A 24291-nucleotide genomic window follows, 5' to 3' on the forward strand; every position below is an offset into this window, starting at 1 on the left:
TATGATTTACTGTATTGCACTGTACTTTACTGTAATGAACTCTAATCTACTCTACTGATCTGTACTGAACTTTACTCTAGTCTACTGTACTATACTGTTCTCTACTGTGCTGTACTTTGACGTCCAAACTTGTGAAACATAGACGTCTATGATTGGTTCAGATTTGGTCAAACCAAATTTGGTCTTGTTTGGGGGCGGAGCTCATTCGAATAATAGCCAGTGTGTAGAATAATACCCAGACATACAAAGGAGGTTATTCAATTTTTCTACTTAATCAGGATACATCACCATATTGAGAATGACATTCATAATTAAGCCTTTCTGTATAGTATAGATCAGGGACCCATGATGTCATTCTGTTACCATCGTTCTCTAACCAGATATTAATCAACTTAATTTACTGTAGTTCAATAACCAAAAGGTGTTTTATCATAGCTGACACCATATTCTTTCTGCAGACATCTTTGAATCTTAATTCAGGGTAGACATTTAACAGGGAGTTTGGAAAACTTCCCATAAACTGAGGGAAATTTTACCATCATTCTGTTACCAAACTTTACATCTGAACTGTTTGAGTAAGTCTGTTTTTGTACAATTTTCAGTGGAAATTGTTAAAACTAGTCCTTGTGCATGGAGTTGTATGGTTTGTTTAACTTTGCAGTCAATGGTTTTTGTTTGGCATACTATTAAAGTGAATAATCAAAGTCTCATTCTGTTATTCCATTATCGTGGAATTGTCCAGTATACATTCCCAAATTATTGAGAGATAATAAAATCAAAGTTCTTGATAACGATGATATCTTCAATAAAACCAATCATATCTCCACATATCTTCTAACTCTGGACCATTAGATCACTTGGTCACACAAGAGCAAGTGATAAAAGTACTACAGGACAGCTGCCATGACATCATAAAAACGAGCCATGCAAATATTAGATCTGGGAATGTTTATGCCATCCTTAAGTTACTGATATCAACTTACCCCCACTGGCAACTTCCTGCGTGCCCTTCACCTATTTCTGCCATGCTTACATATAAGACCACCACTCCACAAGCACACTGCTGTCTCTGGCAGGCCTCCAAAACTTTGACTGACTGACTGATCCACACAGGGAGGCACTGCTGGGGTGCAGAGATCAGCAGTTAGTACATCACCACCCAAGCATGCATTGGATTTCTCTGATTGAAATATACAGTATCACCTTTTCTCAGGAGTGGCAACAGACCAAAACTAGAGAGAAAGGCCAGCCTTAATATGAGGAAAGATATAATAAAGAACATACACTGCTCGTCGAAGATCACTTATCTCCCATAATTTGATCAGCTACGATATGGGCTAGCATAAATAAACCTAGTCCTTAAGGCCACACATCTCCACATCTCCCAGTCTATCAGCCTCACAACAGATGATAGGCCTGACAGTTGACTGACAGCTGCTTTAAATGGACGTGTTTTCTAGGAGGTGCAGTAACCGCCTTCAGCTCTGGATCTTCTCTCCCTCTTCTCCAGCTTTATCCTAGCAGCCTGTTGCTTGGTAACAGACTGCAACCACTTCCTTAAGTGCAAGAGGCCTGCCTTGGAAAGGCTTCAGAGGGGCCTGTCACTGAACCATGGGACACAGGCTCCACCATGTTCCCCTCTACTCCTGTGTTCCTGTGCTGGTTCAGAGCAGCTGAGCAGGCTGTGTTTGGGGAGCAGGAGGAGAAGGCGGTAGACCAGGCGGGTGGGAGCACGTCTGGCTGGTGCTGATGACAGAACCGTACAGCGGGGAGAGACAAGGGGGACCAAGCTAGAAACCCCAAAGCCTGTCAATCCCATCAGAGTTACTAACCATCACACAATGTTAGGCAAACCTGGCCAACATGGGGCCCACTCTCATCCTGCAAAGTTAAGTCCTAGAATAATGTGAAATCCAAAACTGGAGTGGAAAGTGATCCTGCATCATAATACTGAAGCACAACATCTTTCTCAAATCATCTGCTGTTTCTATTTTCTAGAAGTGTTGTTATTGCAGGCAGTTTCAGTGAGTAATACTGAAAGTGGGAGGTAAAGTAAAATTAATTTATTCCCTGTACTGGAACTCATAGGCCTGCACCAAACATTTTATGGGGCTAATCATAGAATTGCATATAGAATCCCTATTAATTCAATAGGATCTCTGTGGGCCTATTTATAAAGATTAATCATTTAAAATGTATTACCTTTTATTGTGGCATAAACACAACCAGTCATGGTGTTTTCATCTGATTGTCAAATAATCACTTCAAAGGGCTCCTTTACTAGGCTACCAGCGCACGTTCATTCACCTGCAACATATTTCCAGCCTCCAAACAGTGTGAAAGGAAAGAGACATCTGTTACATAAAACACCAAAAAGTGTAATGACATTTGGTGATTGTCATTAGGCCAGAATTGATGCGTCCACTGCTGTCCGTGCGTGTCTCAGTGTCGGCCACTCATCTCTGCCTTGTCAAAATGTCAGCGTTCTCGTCGAACCACATCGCATTTTGGAGCGTAGGCCATAGGCTACCTCACGTTTTCAAGTCCATTCCCTCATTTTTCATGCCTCTGACTTCCATGATAAAAAAAGGGGTGTAATAGCATACAGTTTTGTTGACATTTTGTTTTTTACTTATGTGATAGGCTCATGTTTAGCAGTATGGTGTACCCCCACTATTTATTTTGCTGGGACGCCGTACCGGACTGTACCGCCTGACTATGAAACACCATGGCACATTCAAAAATAATACCTAAGTTCATATCACTACCTCCTAAACTATTGTGTCACAAAAACATTTTAAACACAAGGATAATGGACAGACTGCTGTACTGTACTTTATTCCCAGTGTGCCATGCTGTGTTCACGCTCGTGTCACATTCTGTTATAGACGGCCAGACTGGCACATGGGTCAACACAGCCTGGGGCAGACAGCCCTCTTCCTGGGCATGGGCGGGCAGGCACGAGGACATCAGAACTATTTATATCCACTTATTAGACCAGCACTGTTTTCCTAATGAAGCTGTGTCAAATGATAAGGCGGAAAGAGTGGACCCAGATCTACTTTATGCAGTACGATATGCCCCTTGGAGATTGTACATTTATTCCAACCTTTAGGGAACCACTCTAGCCCTTGATATTGATGGAGGAATGCCAGAGGAGCAAAGTGATTATTCAATCTACTTTGTAGAATGTTTGTTGCTGTACTTAGTTGTTTTTTTTGTTAAAAAAATACCTATTGAGATGACCCAGTTGAGTGAATTATGCCATTCTTTGCAGCAAAGCATGTAATTGTATAAATATTTCTGATTTAGAGTACACACCGACTGTACAAAACATTAAGAACACTTGCTCTTTCCATGAGATAAACTGACCAGGTGAATTTGAGATGAAAACTATTATCCCTTATTGATGTCACTTGTTAAATCCAATTCAAATCAGTGTAGATGAAGGGGAGGAGACGGGTTAAAGAAGGACGTTTAAGACAATTGAAACATGGATTGTTTATGTGTGCCATTCAGAGGGTGAATGGGCAAGACAAAACAATGAAGTGCTTTTGAACGGATATGGTAGTAGGTGCCACTGGTTTGTGTCAAGAACTGAACATGGGCCAACAGCCGTGTGGATGGGGGGGGGGGGAGATAACTCAATATTAGGAAGGTTTTCTTAATGTTTTGTAATGTTTAGATTGAGATAATACAAAAAACTCAAATTGAGAGTAGCAAAGTGAAATGCCATCTCCAGTGAACCATCCAGATGCTCTAAACATGTGCAATGTGAAGTGATATCCATGGAATTTGTTTAACAAACCACAAAAAATGTTGAAATAACTTTGGCATGGGTCAATAACTATGAATGTTATAAACGTAACCAGACAAAGGCCATTACCTTATCAGGATCAGCTAACAGACATATTCTCAGTCAGCCATGGCCAAGACAAAATATTCATAAAATAACATGAAGCTGACACAATCTGATGTCACTGTGAATCCATCCCCCAGTCACCTTCTTTGAGTCTCGCTGGCAGTCCAAGCAACACAGCTGGAAAGTATGCAATGTGAACAAAGAGAAATTGTGAAGGGAAACTCAACAATCATCCTAGGTTTACACAAAGGTCAAGTCACTAATTTGAAACAACCCCTTAGGTCCCCTGTACGTGATCTGCTGTAAGCATAGATTTACAATGTATAATTTCACAACCACTTGTTAATGTAGCTAGGTTAGCCTAAATAGTTATTTTCTTTTGTGAGTTGCTGTTAGAAAAAAACTAGAAAAAAAAGAAGTAGAATGAGAAAAATTGGAAATTAAAATATATTTTCCCCCACCATTCAATCATATAATTTACTTCACATAAATTAAATTCTCTATATAAGAGAGCACATTTTATAAGTACATTTTTGGATTGAATTTGTTCATCTGATGTGTGTGGTCCCTTTAAGAGGAGTCAAAAGAAAATGCGGCATTTATAACCAAGTGGGCAGCTGGTATTTACCACACTGGTAAAAATCCAATTGAAAGAACCTCCAACTGGTAATTACTAGTGGTAAACTCGTGTACCATCTCCGAGCTCCGATTTCTCACACATGCTGAACTCTGACGTCACATATTAAGGAAATGGTCTCAATAACAGCATTTTCGGCAGTAAAATGCAACAACAAAACAGTATTTATAGAAAACAATCTATTCATGTGTTTTTCTATTACTATAATTTGTTTGCGAGCATGATAGCTGTACTTTTTGTCGATGGTTGACATGAGCCAATCGGCGTTTCTCAACAAGTTCAAAGCACGTGAATGCACCCAACTCGTATTGACGACTTTACAACTGGTAATTACCACCTTCCCACTTAGTTATCAACGCAGCAGAAACCCAGCATCCCAAGCGATACAGCTAGCTAACTAGCAAGCCAAACCGGCTTTTGACAAATATTTCTTATAACAAATAATTTGTGGGTGCAAAACCAATTTCCGATTAATACATACGAAACGGACATTATTGATGTTGCATACTGAATAGGTATGTATGTTCTGGCTAACTTAAATGTGCCTCAACAACCCTACATCGTTGCAACAAAACAAAAAGACTAACTTAGCTAGCTAATGCTTTTAGCCTTAGTATAGGCAACAACAAAAAACATGTCTAGTTAACAAGCTAGGTCACAGATGAAAGGGTTAGTTATAAGTATCTCTGTCTAGGTAGATATTTTTACTCGATTACAAGCTCGGGTACATCAAGCAATGAAGCATGTCAGGGCGAAAGAGGACGCAAATATCCGCACCGGAGACCGAGGACCAAGTCAAAAGGGGCGTGTCACTGAGACAGGTGAGGTCTACCGTCCATGACCATGAGTGCGGTGATGTTAAACCAGGGACAGTGAAGAGTCAGTACTTCTCCAAGGAGGGGGACCCTCAAAGGCTTGGAGAAGAGTTCTTCAACCAGCCCTGTATAAGTTTGGCTAAAGCATTCCTGGGCAAGGTACGTTCCCTAGAATCAAACATCATTGTAACCCAAACTGCTGTTGAACAACCCTTGATCAGATATAGATGATATGATTATAACACAGTAGGTAGGCCTATGACTAGGGCAGCCCTCGTGATGGGAAGGGGGCTCCTTGTGGACTAATGTCTACCTCTGATATAGCTACAGATTGATTGAACTTTCTTTGCTCCCTGAAGTAATCCAACAATGTGTACGCCACCATCTTGTCTATTTCAAGTCTTTTCTCATTGATCGAGACTGGTGGGTGTCCACCCCAAGGTGCTCATATCATGAAGGACAGACACCAGTCTCGATCAATGAGAGAAGACTTGAAATAGACAAGATGGTAGCGTACATATTGTTGGATTACTTCATGGAACAAAAATTATCTGGTGTAACAATCTTTAGTCACCTCTAAGGATTATTGTTGCAACTAAGAGTTGGAAAGGTCATCTATTTTAATCCTGAACAGAAACACTGTGCTTGCATTCAAACGACCAGCAAATTTCAAAGCCAGGAAGTGCTTGTGTATGCAGAGTTACTATTAATAATCATAGCCATGACTCCTTTCCACATTGCTTCTTTTTAAGCCCTCCAGTGGCTGAATCCTGTGCATGTTTGTGTTTAATTAAGCTATGTCTGGACCAGTTTACAGGAAGGCTGTAATAAAAAGTATGAAAGCCATTATCATGTGGCAAGGCTTCCGGGCTGGTTGTTAATTGTCAGAGAAGCTTGGTTCCCCCCCGGTGTGATTATGCATTCCAGCACACACTGCCTCAGAACACAGTGTGGTTTGTGAACAGTCCTTTGCTCAATGCTGAAATAATTGCTCTCCTCAATGGTGACTTCTTTCAACGGCACTGAAAGAAACCCTCTGACTCTGAGTAGTTGGTGCTGACTGAGATCCAAACAACTGATGGGAGAGGACTTATTTCTTTCCTTCTCACATTAACCTCATTTTATACTACTTTGTCCCCCCCAGCTCCATCTATACTAAATGCTTTCTCAATGGAATCTCATGGCCTCTGTTGATTTTGTATTTGTATTTATTATGGATCCCCATTAGCTGCTGCCAAAGCAGCAGCTACTCTTCCTGGGGTCCAGCAAAATTAAGGCAGTTTATACAATTTTAAAACGTTGCAATACATTCACAGATTTTACAACACGCTGTGTGCCCTCAGGCCCCTACTACACCACTACCACATATCTACAGTACTAAATCTATGTGTATGTATAGTGTGTATTATCGTGTGTATGCATGTGTTTGTGCCAATGTTTGTGTTGCTTCACAGTCAGTAGTTTAGACAGACAGTTTGGTGCATTCAACATGTCAATACCTCTCATAAATAAAAGTAGTGAAGTCAATCTCTCCTCCACTTTCAGCCAGGAGAGATTGACATGCATATTATTAATATTAGCTCTCTGTGTACATCCAAGGGCCAGCTGTCCTGTTCTGAGCCAATTGCAATTTTTTGTGGCACCTGACCACTCGACTGAACAGTAGTCAAGGTGCGACAAAACTTGGGCCTGTAGGACCTGCCTTGTTGATAGTGTTAAGAAGGCAGAGCATTGCTTTATTATAGACAGACTTCTCCCCATCTTAGCTACTACTGCATCAATATGTTTTAACCATGACATTTTACAATCTAGTGTCTCCAAGCAGTTTAGTCACCTCAACTTGCTCAATTTCCACATTATTTATTACAAGATTTAGTTGAGGTTTAGGGTTTAGTGAGTGTTTTGTTCCAAATACAATGCTTTTAGTTTTAGAAATATTTAGGGCTAACTTATTCCTTGCCACCCACTCTGAAACTAACTGCAGCTCTTTGCTAAGTGTTGCAGTCATTTCAGTCGCTGTAGTAGCTGACGTGTATAGTGTTGAGTCATCCGCATACATAGACACTCTGGCTTTATTCAGTCAGTGGCATGTTGTTATTAAGAAGTCCTGATTCTAACTGGATTATATTTGATAGGCTTCCATTAAGACAAGTAACTCTTTATCCACATTATAGCAGGGGGTGTAAAGCCATAACACATACGTTTTTCCAGCAGCAGACTATGATCGATAATGTCAAAAGCTGCACTAAAGTCTACAAGACAGCCCCCACAATCATTTTATCATCAATTTCTCTCAGCCAATCATCAGTCATTTGTGTAAGTGCTGTGCTTGTTGAGTGTCCTTCCCTATAAGCATGCTGAAATTCTGTTGTCAATTTGTTTACTCTAAAATAGCATTGTATCTGGTCAAACACCATTTTTCCCAGAAGTTTCCTAAGGGTTGGTAACAGGCTGATTGGTCGGTTATTTGAGCCAGTAGAGGGGGCTTTACTATTCTTGGGTAGCGGAATGACTTTAGCTTCTCTCCAGGCCTGAGGGTACACTCTCTAGTAGGCTTAAATTGAAGATGTGGCAATATTGTCTGCTATTATCCTCAGTAATTTTCCATCTAGATTGTCAGACCCTGGTGGCTTGTCATTGTTGATAGACAACTTTTTCACCTCTTGAGTTGAATGATCTAGCTGAACATGGTGGGAAAATGTGTGTTGTTTCTGTGTTCCTGTATCAACATTGGAGTCCAGCCAGCGGTTGCACAGCCATTGGCACACACCATCACCAGGGCTTATTGTGACCCCACACATGTAGTCTAGTTCTCTTCAGAGACAACAATAGATCAAGTTCCTACTGAAGACTTACCCACTGAGGACACACATGAAAGAAAGTCTTTATTTAGGCCATCCCTTGTTTGTGCTGCAAGGTATTGGTGCGTCGGAGTGCGGATGGCACTGAGCTGAGAGGGAGGGTGGTGGAGACTGAGGCCTACCTGGGAGGAAAGGACAAAGCCTCTCACTCTGCTGGGGGAAAATGCACTGAGAGGAACACAGCAATGTTTATGAAACCTGGCACCATCTATGTATACCCCATCTATGGCATCTACCTCTGTATGAATGTTTCCAGTCAAGGTAAGACCATACAACAAAACAGTACAACAGCCAGGCTTAACCTGAAGGCAGTGGAACAAACCACCATTAATAAACCAAACTGCCATTAAAACTTTGCATGCAGTAAAGTTTAGTGTGTTGGCCTTATCTGTAGGAAAATCACCTCATTAGAGACTAAGTAGTGTTGTATCTCCCAGACTCCCCCATGTTACTTTCATTAGGCGATAGTTCTCTCTTTTTTTTCAACTGTTTCTCATTATTGAAGACGTTATATTATATGTTGCACCATGTTATTATCCATTCATTCACACTGGAGAAAGGGCAAAGGAAGGAGACAGTATGGCTCCCCTCTATCATTCCCTGTGTGTGTTCTCTCTAGGGGAGGGTGCTGCCGTGCTTCTGCGGGCTCTGGAGCCTCTACATGGCCTGCCTCTTATGAGGCAGCTGCGGACAGCCAGGCGGAGGGAGGGGGCCCGGCCCCTGAAGGACAAGGAGCTATGCAATGGTCCCTCAAAGCTGTGCCAGGCCCTGGACATACCACGCTGCTTTGACCGGAGAGACCTAGCCTCAGAGCCAGAGGTATGGCTGGAGAGGGACCCCCAGATAGGACCGCAGGAGCCAGACCTCAAGGAGGTGGTCTCAGCAAGCCGGATCGGCATTGACTCTCATGGGGAATGGGCCACCAAACCCCTTCGCTTCTATCTGCGTGGTCACCACTGTGTGAGTGTAGTGGACGAACAGGCAGAGACAGAGAGTTGAAACTGGGAATATTTTTGGAATTGTATCAAACCATGATGAGTACATACTTAACGTTTTTTTTCTTAACTATAACCAGGTTTTTACAGACATAATGCAAGTGAAAACATGTCAGCTATGAGCTATTTCAGTAATTTGGTCTAGCTATGGGGAAATCATTGCAAAAGACCCAAAGCCAAAATGTTTGCTCCGAGGGGAATCCAGACTCAATATATCATTACTTCTACTTAGATACACACATTGTTGCCCAAACACAAATCCCACAGATATGGAATATGCCATATTTGTATGCTACAAATGATTAAACTACATTCCAAACATCTGTAAAATATTTGATCTAGCCTCCCCTCCCTGCTATCAAAGCAACTAGAATTTCCATTCCAGTCATTCTCAATCTTCCACCTGTTTTTTAATAAAAGTCCTTGCTTGAAAAGTTCTCTTGGAATCATTGATTTCACAGATGTTTGAAACGTCGTGCTCCTCTCAAAGCAGAAACATCATGTCTGATGTTTGGCATCTTTTCATTCTTTCCCTCCCACTGAGACTCCTGGGGGAGGCAGCCTTGCCTGCAGCCTGGAATTAGCATTGGGGTTGTTTTCCTACATTGTGTTTGTTGGAGATGATTTATCACTTTTGGGAATCCCCCAAATCCTCTAATTGGAAAGGCTCAAGTGGGTGGAGTACAGTGTTTAAACTGCCCAATTTATAGGTATCAGTAAAGCTCTTCACACACTGTTATTCAATCATGTAGTATTGAAAACAAGGCATTGAACGTAAAACATCTAAGAGGCAAAGGGAAAAATTAGATCACCTAAAAGCTATATACATTTGCTCACATTCCCCCAAGCGGAGCAGACCGTTGTGCTTTTTTTTAAATCAGTATTTTTTTCCCAGTGCATTGATAGATGAGTACAGTATATTAGTTACCTCAAATTGCAATATTATCCAGTTGGCTGAAAGCAGCAAGCACCATAATAAGGCCTTTGTACAGCAGCAGTCCGTATCATTCTGTCCGTCTGGTATTTCAGAAAGGGTCCTTCATCTCATGACAGACCTCTCTACTCCAGAGGAGACTGGAAGAGGGAGATGACAGACCTCTCTACTCCAGAGGAGACTGGAAGAGGGAGATTACAGACCTCTACTCCAGAGGAGACTGGAAGAGGGAGATGACAGACCTCTCTACTCCAGAGGAGACTGGAAGAGGGAGATGACAGACCTCTACTCCAGAGGAGACTGGAAGAGGGAGATGACAGACCTCTACTCCAGAGGAGACTGGAAGAGGGAGATGACAGACCTCTACTCCAGAGGAGACTGGAAGAGGGAGATGACAGGGTCCTCATGGTTGGTGACCACCAGAACACTTCTGAATTTGTCAAAGAGGGTCTTCAGCTGAGAGCGCCTCATGTTTTCATTATACATGATCTCTTCCAGGTGATGGTGCCCTCGGAAGTAGTGCAGCAGCCTGGAAGGAACATCACACAACAGGCAGAGAAATGAGACTAAAGCAAATTCTCCACCAAATCATCAGCTGAGTAAATCTAGCATGAAGCAGCACTTGTTAGAGCCAGTAATCACATTAGTGCATCCTGCACACTATGCAGTCACACTATTGATTCACTGCTTAGGGCTTTGGCATTTTTCCTTCAAGCTTTTTCTCACTTCTGCAACTCAATAATTTGTTACACCTCCGAAAAATAACATTCTCTTTCCCATATATTCTTACATGACGACAGGATGAGAAAAATATTTTTTCAACGCCTTGAACAAAAATCCTTTAATTCTCCACAAGACCAAGCTGACAGATGTATGTTTGTTCTGAAGATATACGAGTCACAAGAGCCTCCAGCCCAGGTCCTTCAAAACGACCCAGCCCACCTCTCATACTGGCTGTTACACAATAGAGGGCGCCATTACGCCACTGTCCACAGCCACTGAAATACAGTAGCCCACCTTGGTGCCAACTAGTAAAGGGCAGGAGACATACTGTACCTGGCAAACATGCGCAGGTCTTCAGGGCTCTGTGCAGCCGGAATGTTGAGGATGACCTGACGCTCATGCTCTGTCAGGCTGGCCAGTAACGTCTCGGTCATCCTCCTGTTTAGCGGAGAGTCTCCACCAGGAAGCAGTTCTGCACTGGAGTTATCCATACTGGGACTGGTCAGGGTCATGTCATCACTGCTGGCTACAGAGAGAGAGAGTGAGGGGTGGAGAGAATGAGAGAGACAGACATTGAGGAGAAGGAATAACAGACAGGGGTTGATGATTAGCTGACTAGAGGCACAATTGTAGCAGATAACCCTATTGAACAGGTTAACCAGGTACGGTAGTACATCCTCTATCATAAAGATAGAGCGTACTTCATCAACACTTCACCCCCAGAGTGCAAGACAGTTGGTTGAAGGGGAAGTTCACATACTTGGGGATCCGAAGCTGAGGGCACTGGGCGTGCTGAGGCTGCGGCCCCCCACCCGGGCCACCTGGGGGAGCTCCTCGTCCCGCAGCAGACCTGGCTCCTCCTCACTGGGGGGCACCAGCAGACATACGTATGTATGGAGCTGGATCAGCAGGCGCCGCTGGAGCATCCACACCACCATCTGGATCAGCTGGGCCTGGCCAGAGGAGGAGGGAGGCGGAGAGGGAAGGGGGTGGAGGGGAGGGGAAAGGAGAAGGGACAAACTGGGTCAGAGACACCACTCAAAGAAAAAAACTGAACAAGTGGAACTGGAAGAAGTGTCTCCCTGTAACTGGGCGCATCTGTTTCAGACAGACAGGTTCCAACCTGGCCCAAAATAGAGCCAAGAAATAGCTGCGTGTTCTGGTCCTGTTCTCATGAAAAATAGATGTTGAGAAGGATGGAGTTGATGTGATGTCTTTTATAATTTATCATCTTTGCTTAGAGAGCTCAGCCAAACCAGGATGGGTCTGGGAGAGAGCCCAGACGTTCTTTCTGCTTCAGACATCAGCATTTCTGATTATATGCTGAGTAGCTTTCTGGAAGCTATCTTTTAGTCAAAACGAGCGTGTGTACCGTAATTTCCGGACTATTAAGCACACCTGAATATAAGCCGCACCCACTGAATTAAAAAATATATATTATTTTGAACATAAATAAGCCGCACGTGTCTATAAGCCGCAGGTGCCTACCGGTACATTGAAACAAATGAACTTTACACAGGCTTTAACGAAACACAGCTTGTAACAAAAAATAAAAAATTAGCAGTAAACAGTACCCTACCAAGAAAGTCATTGGTCATTATCTTCCTCCTCCTGTGCACTGAAACCACTGAAGTCATCTCCTTCGGTGTCGGAGTTGAATAGCCTCAGAATTGCTTCATCCGATATTGGATCGTTTTCATTGTCGCTCTCGTCACTTTCATTCGGAGACAAATCCCCCGCTGAGCCCTCTTCAACACACAGCAGTCCAGCCTTTCGAAACCCGTTGATGATAGTGGATTTTTTGACAATGCTCCACGCTGTCAGGACCCACTGGCAGACTTGACCATAAGTTGCTCTTCGCTTGCGGCCCGTTTTAGTGAAGGATTTCTCCCCACTTGTCATCCAAGCCTCCCACTGAACACGGAGCGCCACCTTAAATGCACGATTTACACTGATGTCGAGTGGCTGCAAATACTTTGTTGTGCCCCCAGGAATCAGGGTGACAAAATGACTACCGTAATCAGAATGATGGGAAGTTTGAGAGCACTCGATTTAATCTAAACAGTAAACAAAAAAGTTGTTTGACCTTAACCCGTTCGGCAATTTCATTGGTCTAATGAAAGCTTCATGCCGCCAAAAAACTGAGCACGTCACAGAATGTGTTTTTTTGGAGAGAAAAAAATTGAAAGCGGGAAAAATCCATATATTAGCCGCATCATTGTTTAAGCCGCGAGGTTCAAAGCGTGGGAAAAAAGTTGCGGCTTATAGTCCGGAAATTACGGTATTTCCTAATAGACCTACCTCCTGCACAGAAGCATCCAGTGGGTTCCTAAACTCAGACAGTGAGAGGGGAAGGGAGAACTTGGCCAGCAAGGAAGGCAGGTCATGTCCTGGGAACTGCTGGCCAAACGCCTCAGCCAATGGAGAGTACCTATGCAAGAAGAAGGAAATGGTGATTTCTTACTTCTTCATATTCATATTGTACCCGGTACAAATGTTCAAGCATGAGAGAATCCTTTCAGTCTACAGTACAAAACACAGACAAACACAGTGGCCCAAAGAAAATCTAATTCAGTCAACAAAAATAATGGGTTAACATAATGACATCACATTTTGTTATAGATTCACCATCCAATCATTAGGTCATAATTCAACATTAGCACCCTGATGCTTATGATGACAGCGTATTATGTTGGTATAAAATGGATGTACAGATTACAGTGTCTGGTTCATTAGTTTAGCCACCTCTCAGTACACACCCTGTTAATGAGGCATGGCAGGAATGAGAGAAGGAGAGAAAGGGAGCACGAGGCTGTTCAAACACACACAGATACTCACAGGCTGATGTTGGCGTGTGGGGACAGCATGTAGACATTGTTCTCACACAGAGGGTACACTATGATGGCTTTTCCCCAGTACACCAGGTGAGCAGCAATCTGGAAGATCTGCACACACAACGAACAGAAACAAAAATGTAACTGTGAAAATGAATTATTGGGCATGGACAGAACCTGTCTATTGAAATTAAATATTACTGAAGAGAAAGAAGATTCCTAATTTACTCCACTAGATGGCAGTATGAGAACAGCAACATGACACCAACGCTATGGCGTGACATTGAGGACAGTTTGTAATGACTTGCTATTCTTTATATTGACAATTCTTTATATTGCAGCATGTTAGTGTTCAGCAACTTAGAATTAAATATAGTCCCCTGTTGAAAAGTGGGCCGATGTCAACTAAACCTGGCTTCAAATACTATTTAGGGTATTTCAATTGCTTTCAAATACATTTGGAAGTAAGTATTTATATTTCATTTTTAAAGACAAGTAGTTGAATATTGGAACGTATTTGGAAATACACTTTGGAAAGTATTTAAAAATACTAAAATACACTTGACTCAAATACACTCCTATGCATTTAACCCGGGCATTTGAAAATAGTATTTGAAATTAGTATTTGAAAATGCTTTCAAATAGTAGGCTATTTATTTGAAATTATTTGAAATACATTTACATACTTCCAATAAGTATTTTATTCAGCCACATTATTTGAAAATACTCAAATACACAGAAAATAAGTATTAAAATAATTAAATCAAATACCCATGGCTGGTGTCACTGATACAAGGTGCTCCTACCAACCTGTAGCAGGTTCAGGTCTGCATCCTGTGCCAGCTGCTGCAGGTTCTTGACTGCAGAGCAGGTCTTAATGAGGCGCACCAGAGCAGGAGAGCAGTCCAAAGGCAGCTGGGCCAGCAGAGCCTTCTCACTGTCCAGCAACAGCAGAGCATGATACGGCCTGGGGGACAACAACACATACATTTAACACAGAGCCTATGTTAATGACTAATTATCACTAGTTACATTCTATATAGTCCATGAAGTGTATGGAAATATACTTAGTGCCCCTTCATTGCTAGAAATGTACTTTTTTCTCTCTTGGAAAATACTCATAATATATAGCTATCATTATGGCTTATATTTAAGTTTCATTGCATGTTTTACTAAGGGACAAATTGGAGTTGTAGTATTTTGAGATGAAGACGCTGTAACATTGGTTTGACTAAACATAAGCATGTGAAAGGCAGAAGAAGTAAATAAAGAATGCCATTAGGTGGCACTGTGGCCTACAGGAAATCATTGGTAAAGCTGCTCACCAGATGCAGTTAATAGTTCCACATAAAGAAGCAGGCCACAAGAGCTAACTGTTACCACAAAGAGTTCTCTCTCACAGCCTCTGTATATGATTACTGTACAACTTTCCAGAATACAGATCAACCAAATGTCCACATACAATGAAAGCCTACAAAGTTCTACCTTCAGTTACAACTTGTAACCCACACGTCACAAACAGTGTTCAGTAGCTCACACCTTATGGCCTTGAGGCTACGCTCCAGAGCCTCTGGGGGCACGTGGTTGCCCCCTACCCGGTGGATCTTGTGAGGTAAACAGAAGCTCACCTCCAGCCAGTTGTTGATATGGAGCCTCACCACCCCTGTTGTACACAGGCTAGAAACACAACACAGACTCTATTATTACACCTGCACTGTAAGAACAAAGAAACTATCCACAAATACATGATTTTGTAGGGTGTTTTTACAAACCTGTCATATGCCTCCTTCAAGTCCCTGGCAAGCTTGCATTTAGGAAGGATTTGTCTGAACGGTGACTGAGGGCTGCCATCAGCTAAGAACGAAAACACCGAAAATCAAGTCACATACATTGACCTCTCCATGACATTGTAAATCCATGTCGCGTGAAGACTTTGTCAAAGACAACTCTCATCCCCATCTTCTTTGGAACAATATGGAGAGGAAAATATCTGCATTGTTCTGTAAAATGCTATCAGTAAAGTGGGTACTTCATGGTATACGGTCCTTAATGGCGGGTACTTTTTGGTACTAGACTCAAGCACTGAGTGGTGTGTTTTGGGTAATGTAGCATGTGACTCACTCTCGGTCATGTTGGTGACCTCGTCCTGCACGGCCAGCATCAGCTTGGCCTCTCTGGTGAGGTACTGGCAGCGGCGCTCCTCGTGCTGCAGGGCGATGGCGATGCGCCGGGACAGGTTGTGCATGCAGCTGATGACTGACGGGTCGGCGTTGGCCTGTAAGGGGCGCAGGGACAGAGAGACGGCATTATGAGACACTGGTGCAAAGCAACTGGAACACTGATCACACTTCAACTTGGTTAAAGGGACACTTCGAGATTGTGGCAATTAAGGCCCTTTATCTAATTCCCCATAGTCAGATGAACTCGTCAATACAATTTTTATGTCTCTGCGTCCAGTATGAAGGAAGTGAAAGGTTGTTTCGTGAGCCAATGCTTACTAGCGTTAGGACTGGAAGTTCACAGTTAGCAATTGCGCTTGAGCTAGTTAGCAACTTCCTTCAAACTGCACGCAGACATACAAATGGTATCCACAAGTTCATCTGACTCTGGGGAAGTAGATAAAGGGTCTTAATTGACAAAATCGCGAAATATCCCTTGAATTTTCTACTACTAAAATGTACTTTATTATTAGTTTGTAGATGATTATAAATCTTTAATAGTTATAACACATTGGTTGAAATTGTGAGCATCTACTAAATTATTACATTGTAATTGTAACAAATAGGGAATCTATGGTCCGGCAAGTCAGTAACCCAAGATATCGGTTTGTTTACATCACTAGACCTGAGTATTAGCAGCATTGCTGACTGCAAAACATATTGTGATCTCTAAGTACCTTCAAAACAGCAATATTAGCAACATAAACCATTTAGAGGTTCAATAATAACTTTTTTATTATTGAGTGGTAAAATGGCCCTAGTTCCAAACTGCTAATTTAAAACATGTGCATACTATACAAAAATAATATCAGATATTTTATCAATACATACATATCAAATTTTATTTTTGCAGTTAAATCATTTTGTGTGAACCGACATTGAGTGACATTACTGGCACTCAATTACAAAAAATATGAATCAATAGTGTATTTAAACAAATTACTCATATTTCAAAATAAAAACCAAACAAGTCAAAAGGGCAGGACATAATTTTCTGCATGGTCATGTTAGGCGCAGAGCCGTAGAAAATGCCAGTGAGTGACAGGCTGGGTGGGTTGCTGGGCAGATATGAGGTTAGAACATGACTGTGCACATTCCACCCGGTCTCAGCTGTGCAGGGTTAGGCAGCCTCCAATGAATCAGCAGTCTGCCAGGCTGAGTCATGCCCAGGGGAGGGTAGTGCCATGCTGGGTAGAGTGATTAAACAGAGCCCACTGCCCCCGCCCAGCTCTCACCCTTCTTTCCACCACAGATAGGCCCAATGCTGGAATGTTATCACCCCAAGAGACCCATCCCTTTCTGAGAAAGCACTCTCCCTGACCTGGCCTCACCCACCCAAATTACCAGCTGATTTATTTAATTTATTTAGAGAAAATTTATTTATCACCAATGAATGTGGTGTTTGTAAAATATGTACATAATGTGGAAAACATTTAGCTAATCCAAACCTGAGTATTAGCACTTATTCATCAAATTAAGAGGAATATTATTGACATGACAATAATTATATTCAAGAGGAAAGAGAAAGCTATTTGTGGAAAATAAAATAAAAATGATGTTCTTACCCTCAGAGCAAACACAACACTGAACAGGATCATGGTGGGCATCTCCCTCTTAGGTGAGGGGTCTGTCTTGGACACCTGGACAGAAAGAAATAAGATCATAAATATAATAGATAATAGATGTTCTAAATCATTCTGACTATGATCAATGGCTTTGCACATCACTATTTAAATCATAATACTTGCTATTGTATGTATTGAAATGTATAAAACAACACAGTGAAAACATTCATGTTTGTCCTGTGACAAAGTTCTCTAGACAAGAATAAACAGCTGTAAATGTCTCCTTTTATTCATGCCTTTTATACTGCTATTTTCAACATCTTATTTACAAAAATACATAAATATATAATTGCACTTTTTAAAGCTTGGTTTATTACAGTAGGTATTCAATTAAGCTTTTAAATAACATTCTATGAGAGCCATAGCTCATGAATTGTTGGTATAATTTCTGAAAAGGGCCATTTTGTAAGGATTCTAACATACAGCTCAGGCTAGGTTTTTAGGGGATCACACTGATGAGAAATTGCCATTTGGATACAATCAACAGCATACAATTCACATGGATTAAATACATGTCTTTATGGAAAGCAAATGATTCACTGCACCAGTTGAGAAATGTGTTATCAGGTTCATCAGGACACTAATTTCAACCCTCCAATAGGCCACATGTAGTCCAGTGAATGGAATAGTACCTATCATCAACCTACTTAGGTTAGATAAGTTTTAGTTACATTACAAACCATTTCAATATTTGTCTAGAATTTCACTCCAAATGATTTCTCTACCCCTTATATTCAACCATTCTATCTTACTTCTGTGAATTGTCAAATAATGATTGTGAAACACTGAGATGTAAGGCACTTCTTCCACTAGATGGAGCGAGGGACCTGAATTCACAGGGTCAGAGTGGAATTAGAAGTCAAATGAGAATTGCCGTTTCAGATCGAGGGGAGAAGAACTGCCCCCTCTCATTGAAGCCACGAAGTTCAAAGCCGACCGCAGTACTGCAGGAATTGTTTGCAGAAAATAGTGATTGGGAAAATGTAAATCTTCATGTAAATAAATGAAAATATTCTAAGACAAGCATGGTACCAATAATTGCTTCTATTACACCAGATGTATGTCCTTGAACTGATTATTTTAAAACCAAAAGATTGCTGGTTCCAATCCCCGAGCCAACTAGGTAAAAAAATCTGTCAATGTGCCTTTGAGCAAGGCACTTAACCCTAGCTGCTCCTGTAAATCGCTCTGCAGAAGAGCATCTACTGAATGACTAATGGAAGCCTGCAGTACCCCAGTAGGCCTTCAACTTGATATAATCATTGAGAGGGGGCAGCACTGAGCTAGCCTGCAACGACACTTTCTGGAGTAGCTCAAACTAAGCATGTTATGTATCCATGAGACGCCATATTAACCGACTTCCTTGGCTTCAAATGCGCTATTGAGTCTTCACAAAGGGATGAATTGTGTCACGTGACTGATGGCTTTGTCCATCCATTCATATACAGTCATAGTTCAGATCTCATGGTACTGCTGGACTGACTGGCAGAGAATCTCTGCGGGTGAATGTGTATTTATGCTCAGGCCATCACAAATTCACAAAAAAGTATCTTACCTGAATGGTGTGAGGATGCTGGAGGAGGGTGGGGTGCCCAACGAAACGCACATTGTCTATCTTCAGCTCAAACTTCTTCCCACACATATCAGACTTGGTGGCCAAGATAGTGGCGAGGATGATGTCTGAGAACCTTATTGGAGAAAGAGAGGAGAACAAGACCTAAGTAAACCAGCCGAGAGTAGAGCAGGAAGGGAGGAGAGCAATAAGATATCTGAGAAAGTGGCAATTATATCTAATTCGGTTTCATTGTCTTTGTTTTATTATTTAGTCCATTGACCTATAATGGTAGCCATAGTGTGACTATGGATAGGAGGGTTAGGTTAATCACATAGATCAGCCTGCAACCTGATTGATGGATCACAGTTTGAAAGGAGCTGGTGTAAATAGTACTTGGAGAGGAGAGACGACAGTGAATAAGCCCCCTGGCAGAGAAGGTGAGGGCTTTGTAAAAGGGAGGTGAGACTCATGCTGGTTTACATAGCTCATGCTGCAGGCCGGCCCCATCATCAAATAAAAATGATATCATCATTATTAGGTGGTATTATTCACCAGAAAACCGAAAAGGGACAGATTCTAATCCAATCTTAATCATGGCTATGTTTTTGTTCTGAGAAATAAGTCAGGATATTATTATGGCTCTGATTGGTTTATCCATGTAGAAGAAGTCTATGTATCTATTCAGAATTGATTTCCCAACAATCAAATATCATCAGATGAAGTGGATTCCAATGCTAAATGAACTGAAGAATCTACGTTGCTGGAGCAATCATTTAACAAGGCTGAATTGAAATGCAGGATTTACCAAGATAGACCAGTGAATCATTCCATCTGTAATAATTCAACAGGAATTTCAGAGATTAAGGTTGGCGTAGGCATATACATGTACGTACATACACACACACACACACACACACACACACACACACACACACACACACAGGATATATATTTATATATGCAAGACAAAACAGGAAGGAAGGAGTGAATAAAGACAAGGGTGTTCTAAACAAAGGAAAGGTGGTTTTAGAATGATTTGGTCTTACCCTGCTACCAACTGTTCATCAGTTAGTGGAGTTTGTTCTCTGAAATGGGAATAGGGCCATAAAAAAAAAAAGAAAACGCAAACAAAAGAAATAAATGCAGCAGACAATTGGACAGAATGCATAACAGAAGGACATCACAAACAAAGCTAAACAAGATTACCACTTGAGAGTGACTTGAATGAATTTTTAAAAGCAAATTGATCTCATTTTTGTACCAAAGACTTGATTACAGAAAATGTTGTAACGCTTCACGATGCATTGCTCTTGTCCTGGAGTACAAATGCTATAATTAACCCAGTAACAATTATGAACATGTTATTAGAAAGTAATTTAGCATTTGCTTTGTAATTGCATAGTAGTCAACATTCGTTTTTTTTGTTAGTGGACTCAACCCCATTAAAACGCAACAACAAAGCAATAACTAAGTAACAACAAGTTACTAGAGAAATTACCATGTTAATATCATAGATGGGTTGAAATAGGTAAAGAGTAAGCCTAACTTGATGTTAATAGGCCTGTAGCTTTTATTTGAGTAACTATCAATTGTAGGCATGTGTATTTTTGTTAAATTCTAGCTTTTAAATTAAATGAGTCACTGAAATGTTCATTTAAAAAAAATGCTGTATCTTGTGGCCACTATTTTGCATGCCAGCCATTTCTTATTACAGCCATTTCTTGTCACTTGAAAATTAAAATGCAAACATTTTAAAAGCCCACATGTTAAACAAAAGGCACTTATGTAACAAGGTTAAAAAGCTCATGTAACCTATCCATTTATTTGACATACATATAGAGTGACTTTCATAATCACATATTCCAAATAACAGATAAGGGGTGTATTGCCATGAACCCATGCTGTAAAATCACAGACAAATTTGCAAGAGGGCACAAATACAACCCTAGCCGTCTTGGGTGAACGCGAGCCAATAGGACCCTAGCCAACACACATGCCGCAATTAATCAAATGTTGACAAATTTTGTTCTGATATGAACATATCCAAAACTTGACTGGTTAACAAAACGTATGATGAATATGCTGAAGCCTGTCACACTGGTGCAGTGTCACACAGTCCCCTACCCCATTCAGAAATGCTAAATACTTTAGCACATATTGATGATAGTATCTTCTGACTAGGGAAGTTTTGTTGAGAGCCCCAACACTTGCTCTAAACATTAACAAGCATTGCCTGAGGTACTATATTGGAAACATAAGGGATGTATGTTTCATATCAGTGAGAAATACTTTTAAAAAATGTATTCAAGTTACTACACACCTTTATATGGTTAGTGTTCCCACAGGGCCATATCTCCATGTTACAGAGCTTGTTGATGGAAGACACAGGCCGCCACCTGTGCAAATTGGCTATCTAGCGTGCTCCTAACACCTGTGTGTAAGCTAACTGAGGAGGAAGTGTAGTTCATAAACTGGGGGCACACAATGTGTATGGATCTGTGTAAAACTACTAAAGTATGTATCTTTTTTATTTGAGAGATTATTTCTCGCTGACATGAAAGATAGGGGGCATATAAGCATACGTTTCGAAAACCGCTTCGAAAGCGATGATTATTGACGTTTTTAAACCTTCAAACACAGCATCGGAATTGTAGTTTACACCGAGCCACATGCGGGCGGATGTAATGGCTGAAAATCCTACACAAGGATAAGGGTTTTCGAAAGCTAACAGTCTCCATTCAAAGGGATGTTGTTTATTTCCCCGTCGTAATATAAGCCTAAACATGGAAACATTGTGTAGGTGACATAATATGATGACCAATACCTTGAATCTCCATCTGGGTCTTCAAGAACATCTCCTGTAGTGTTCAATGCATATGGACTTCGCTGTTTTGCTATTGGGCAAAGACATCAGATTAGACGATTGTTTACTAAATCTTACATATCACACCACATAGCAAGCTAACGTCACACTGTTAAGGACTACTTACTCGTGAGTGATGATGTGCAATCTGCAACCTGTTGAAATGGGTACCTAAAGAGCAATTTGTTCCCTCGGCTACCCGAAGTAACCAAAATTACACTGATAGGGCTTGTCTTTTCACCACATTTGAAGAACCTATTTTCAGACTGTTTATACATAGATTTTCGCTCGCCTTGTAAATCAAATGAAGATGAATGTATGTACATATTTTAACGTCGAGTTAGCTAATTGTTTGTCAATTAATATTTAACATTACTGTAGCTAGTCACATGGTTATAAGAAACCTAGCTACCAGTTGCCAGACTTTCCAACAATTATTAAATATAGCTAGCTCCGAGCTAACTAGCTTATGCTAGCTAAGAAATGCTGAGGGTTAATGTTAGCTATCGCAGCACCATTAGCTACATTGACTAACTACTTAACAACACTCGGTAATATACCGGTGACAATATATTTGAATACTTATATAATTCCGTTATCTGCTGGATGTGTTGTTGTTTCTCTACTCCAGCTCAGCGCTGCCTGCCAATGTTGTGTGTTACACTGATATTTGATGTAGACCGTAAAAATAGTTCCGCTAGTGGGGTGGGAGATTACAGTGACTATGTCTGATTAGCGGTCGATTCTAAAACAAATACCCTGTTGTAAAACTCGCATATCATCACTGTTATTTTTCACATTCAATAGCAATGCAACTGTACTGTAGCTTCGCGAGCCAGCATGATCACGTGAGGCTAATACAACTGGAAAGCATAGAGCAGGGGTTCTTAAATGTTATCACCTCGAGACCCAAATAAAACATAAAATCAAATGAAATGTATTGGTCACATATACATATTTTGCAGATGTTATTGCGGGTGCAGCGAAATGCTTGTGTTCCTAGCTCCAACAGTCCAGTGGTATCTAACAATTCACAACAATACACAAATCTAAAATAGAATGGAATGGAATGGAATTAAGAAATACATAAATATTAGGATGAGCAATGTTGAGCAATTTGTGGCATTGACTAAAATACAGTAGAATAGAATACAGTATATACATATGAGATGAATAAAGCAGTATGTAAACATTATTCAAGTGACTAGTGTTCCATTATTAAAGTGGCCAGTTATTCCATGTCTATGTATATAGGGTAAAAGTCTCTAAGGTGCAGGGTTCAGTAACCGGGTGGTAGCCAGCTAGTGATGGCTATTTAACAGTCTGATGGTCTTGAGATAGAAGCTGTTTTTCAGTCTCTCGGTCCCAGCTTTGATGCACCTGTACTGACCTCGCCTTCTGGATGATAGCGGGGTGAACAGGCCGTGGCTCGGGTGGTTGATGTCCTTGATCTTTTTGGCCTTCCTGTGACATCGGGTGCAGTAGGTGTCCTGGAGGGCAGGCAGTGTGCCTTCAGTGATGCGTTGGGCAGACTTCACTATCCTCTGGAGAGCCCTGCGGTTGCGGGCAGTGCGGTTGCGGGAGGTGCAGTTGCCGTACCAGGCGGTGATACAGCCTGACAGTTTGCTCTCAATTGTGCATCTGCAAAAGTTTCTGAGGGTATTAGGAGCCAAGCCACATTTCTTCAGCCTGTTGAGGTTGAAGAGGTGCTGTTGCGCCTTCTTCACCAAACTGTCTATATGGGAGGACCATTTCAGATTGTCAGTGATGTATACGCTGAGGAACTTGAAGCTTTCCACCTTCGCCACTGCGGTCCCATCGATGTGGATAGGGGCGTGCTTACTCTGCTGTTTCCTGAAGTCCACAATCAGCTCCTTCGTTTTGTTGACGTTGAGGTTATTTTCCTGACACCACACTGCCAGGGCCCTCACCTCCTCCCTTTCATCATTGTTGGTAATCTGTTGTGTCGTCTGCAAACTTGATGATTGCGTTGGAAGCATGCGTGGCCATGCAGTCATGAGTGAACAGGGAATACAGGAGGGGTCTGAGCACGCACCCTTGTGGTGCCCTTGTGTTGAGGATCAGCAAAGTGGAGGTGTTATTTCCTACCTTCATCACCTGGAGGCGGCCCGTCAGGAAGTCCAGCACCCAGTTGCACAGGACGGGGTTCAGACCCAGGGCCCTGAGCTTAATGATGAGCTTGGAGGGTACTATCGTGTTGAGCTATAGTCAATGAACAGCATTCTGACGTAGGCATTCCTCTTGTCCAGATGGGATAGGGCAGTGGCAGTGTGCAGTGCGATGGCGATTTCATCGTCTGTGGATCTATTGGGCCGGTAAGCAAATTGAAGTGGATCTAGGGTGTCAG

General features: G+C 41.6%; 2 protein-coding genes across 3 annotated transcripts; one reads left to right on the top strand and one right to left on the bottom strand.

The window, feature by feature from the left end:
- The first annotated feature begins 4870 nt into the window (after nt 1-4870).
- LOC115171212 (DNA-3-methyladenine glycosylase) lies at nt 4871-9604 on the top strand. The gene is made up of 3 exons (XM_029727811.1): nt 4871-5473; nt 8232-8436; nt 8795-9604. The coding sequence occupies exons 1-3, from the start codon at nt 5243-5245 to the stop codon at nt 9172-9174; spliced, it is 816 nt and encodes a 271-aa protein (XP_029583671.1). The 5' UTR covers nt 4871-5242; the 3' UTR covers nt 9175-9604.
- Nucleotides 9171-22591, bottom strand: LOC115171211 (GATOR complex protein NPRL3-like). 2 transcript variants are annotated; one of them, XM_029727809.1, is made up of 14 exons: nt 22051-22591; nt 21885-21954; nt 20107-20145; nt 19061-19193; nt 17446-17520; nt 15783-15936; nt 15434-15515; nt 15201-15338; nt 14472-14628; nt 13666-13772; nt 13129-13258; nt 11588-11780; nt 11161-11353; nt 9171-10633 (listed from the first exon to the last, which is right to left on the bottom strand). In XM_029727809.1, the coding sequence occupies exons 1-14, from the start codon at nt 22247-22249 to the stop codon at nt 10468-10470; spliced, it is 1836 nt and encodes a 611-aa protein (XP_029583669.1). In that variant the 5' UTR covers nt 22250-22591; the 3' UTR covers nt 9171-10467. The 2 variants fall into 2 exon arrangements, with proteins under 2 accessions (XP_029583669.1, XP_029583670.1); XM_029727810.1 differs by lacking the exon at nt 20107-20145.
- Nucleotides 22592-24291: the final 1700 nt, after the last annotated feature.

This window comes from Salmo trutta, chromosome 32 (assembly GCF_901001165.1).
Source record: "Salmo trutta chromosome 32, fSalTru1.1, whole genome shotgun sequence".
Lineage (NCBI taxonomy): Eukaryota > Metazoa > Chordata > Actinopteri > Salmoniformes > Salmonidae > Salmo > Salmo trutta.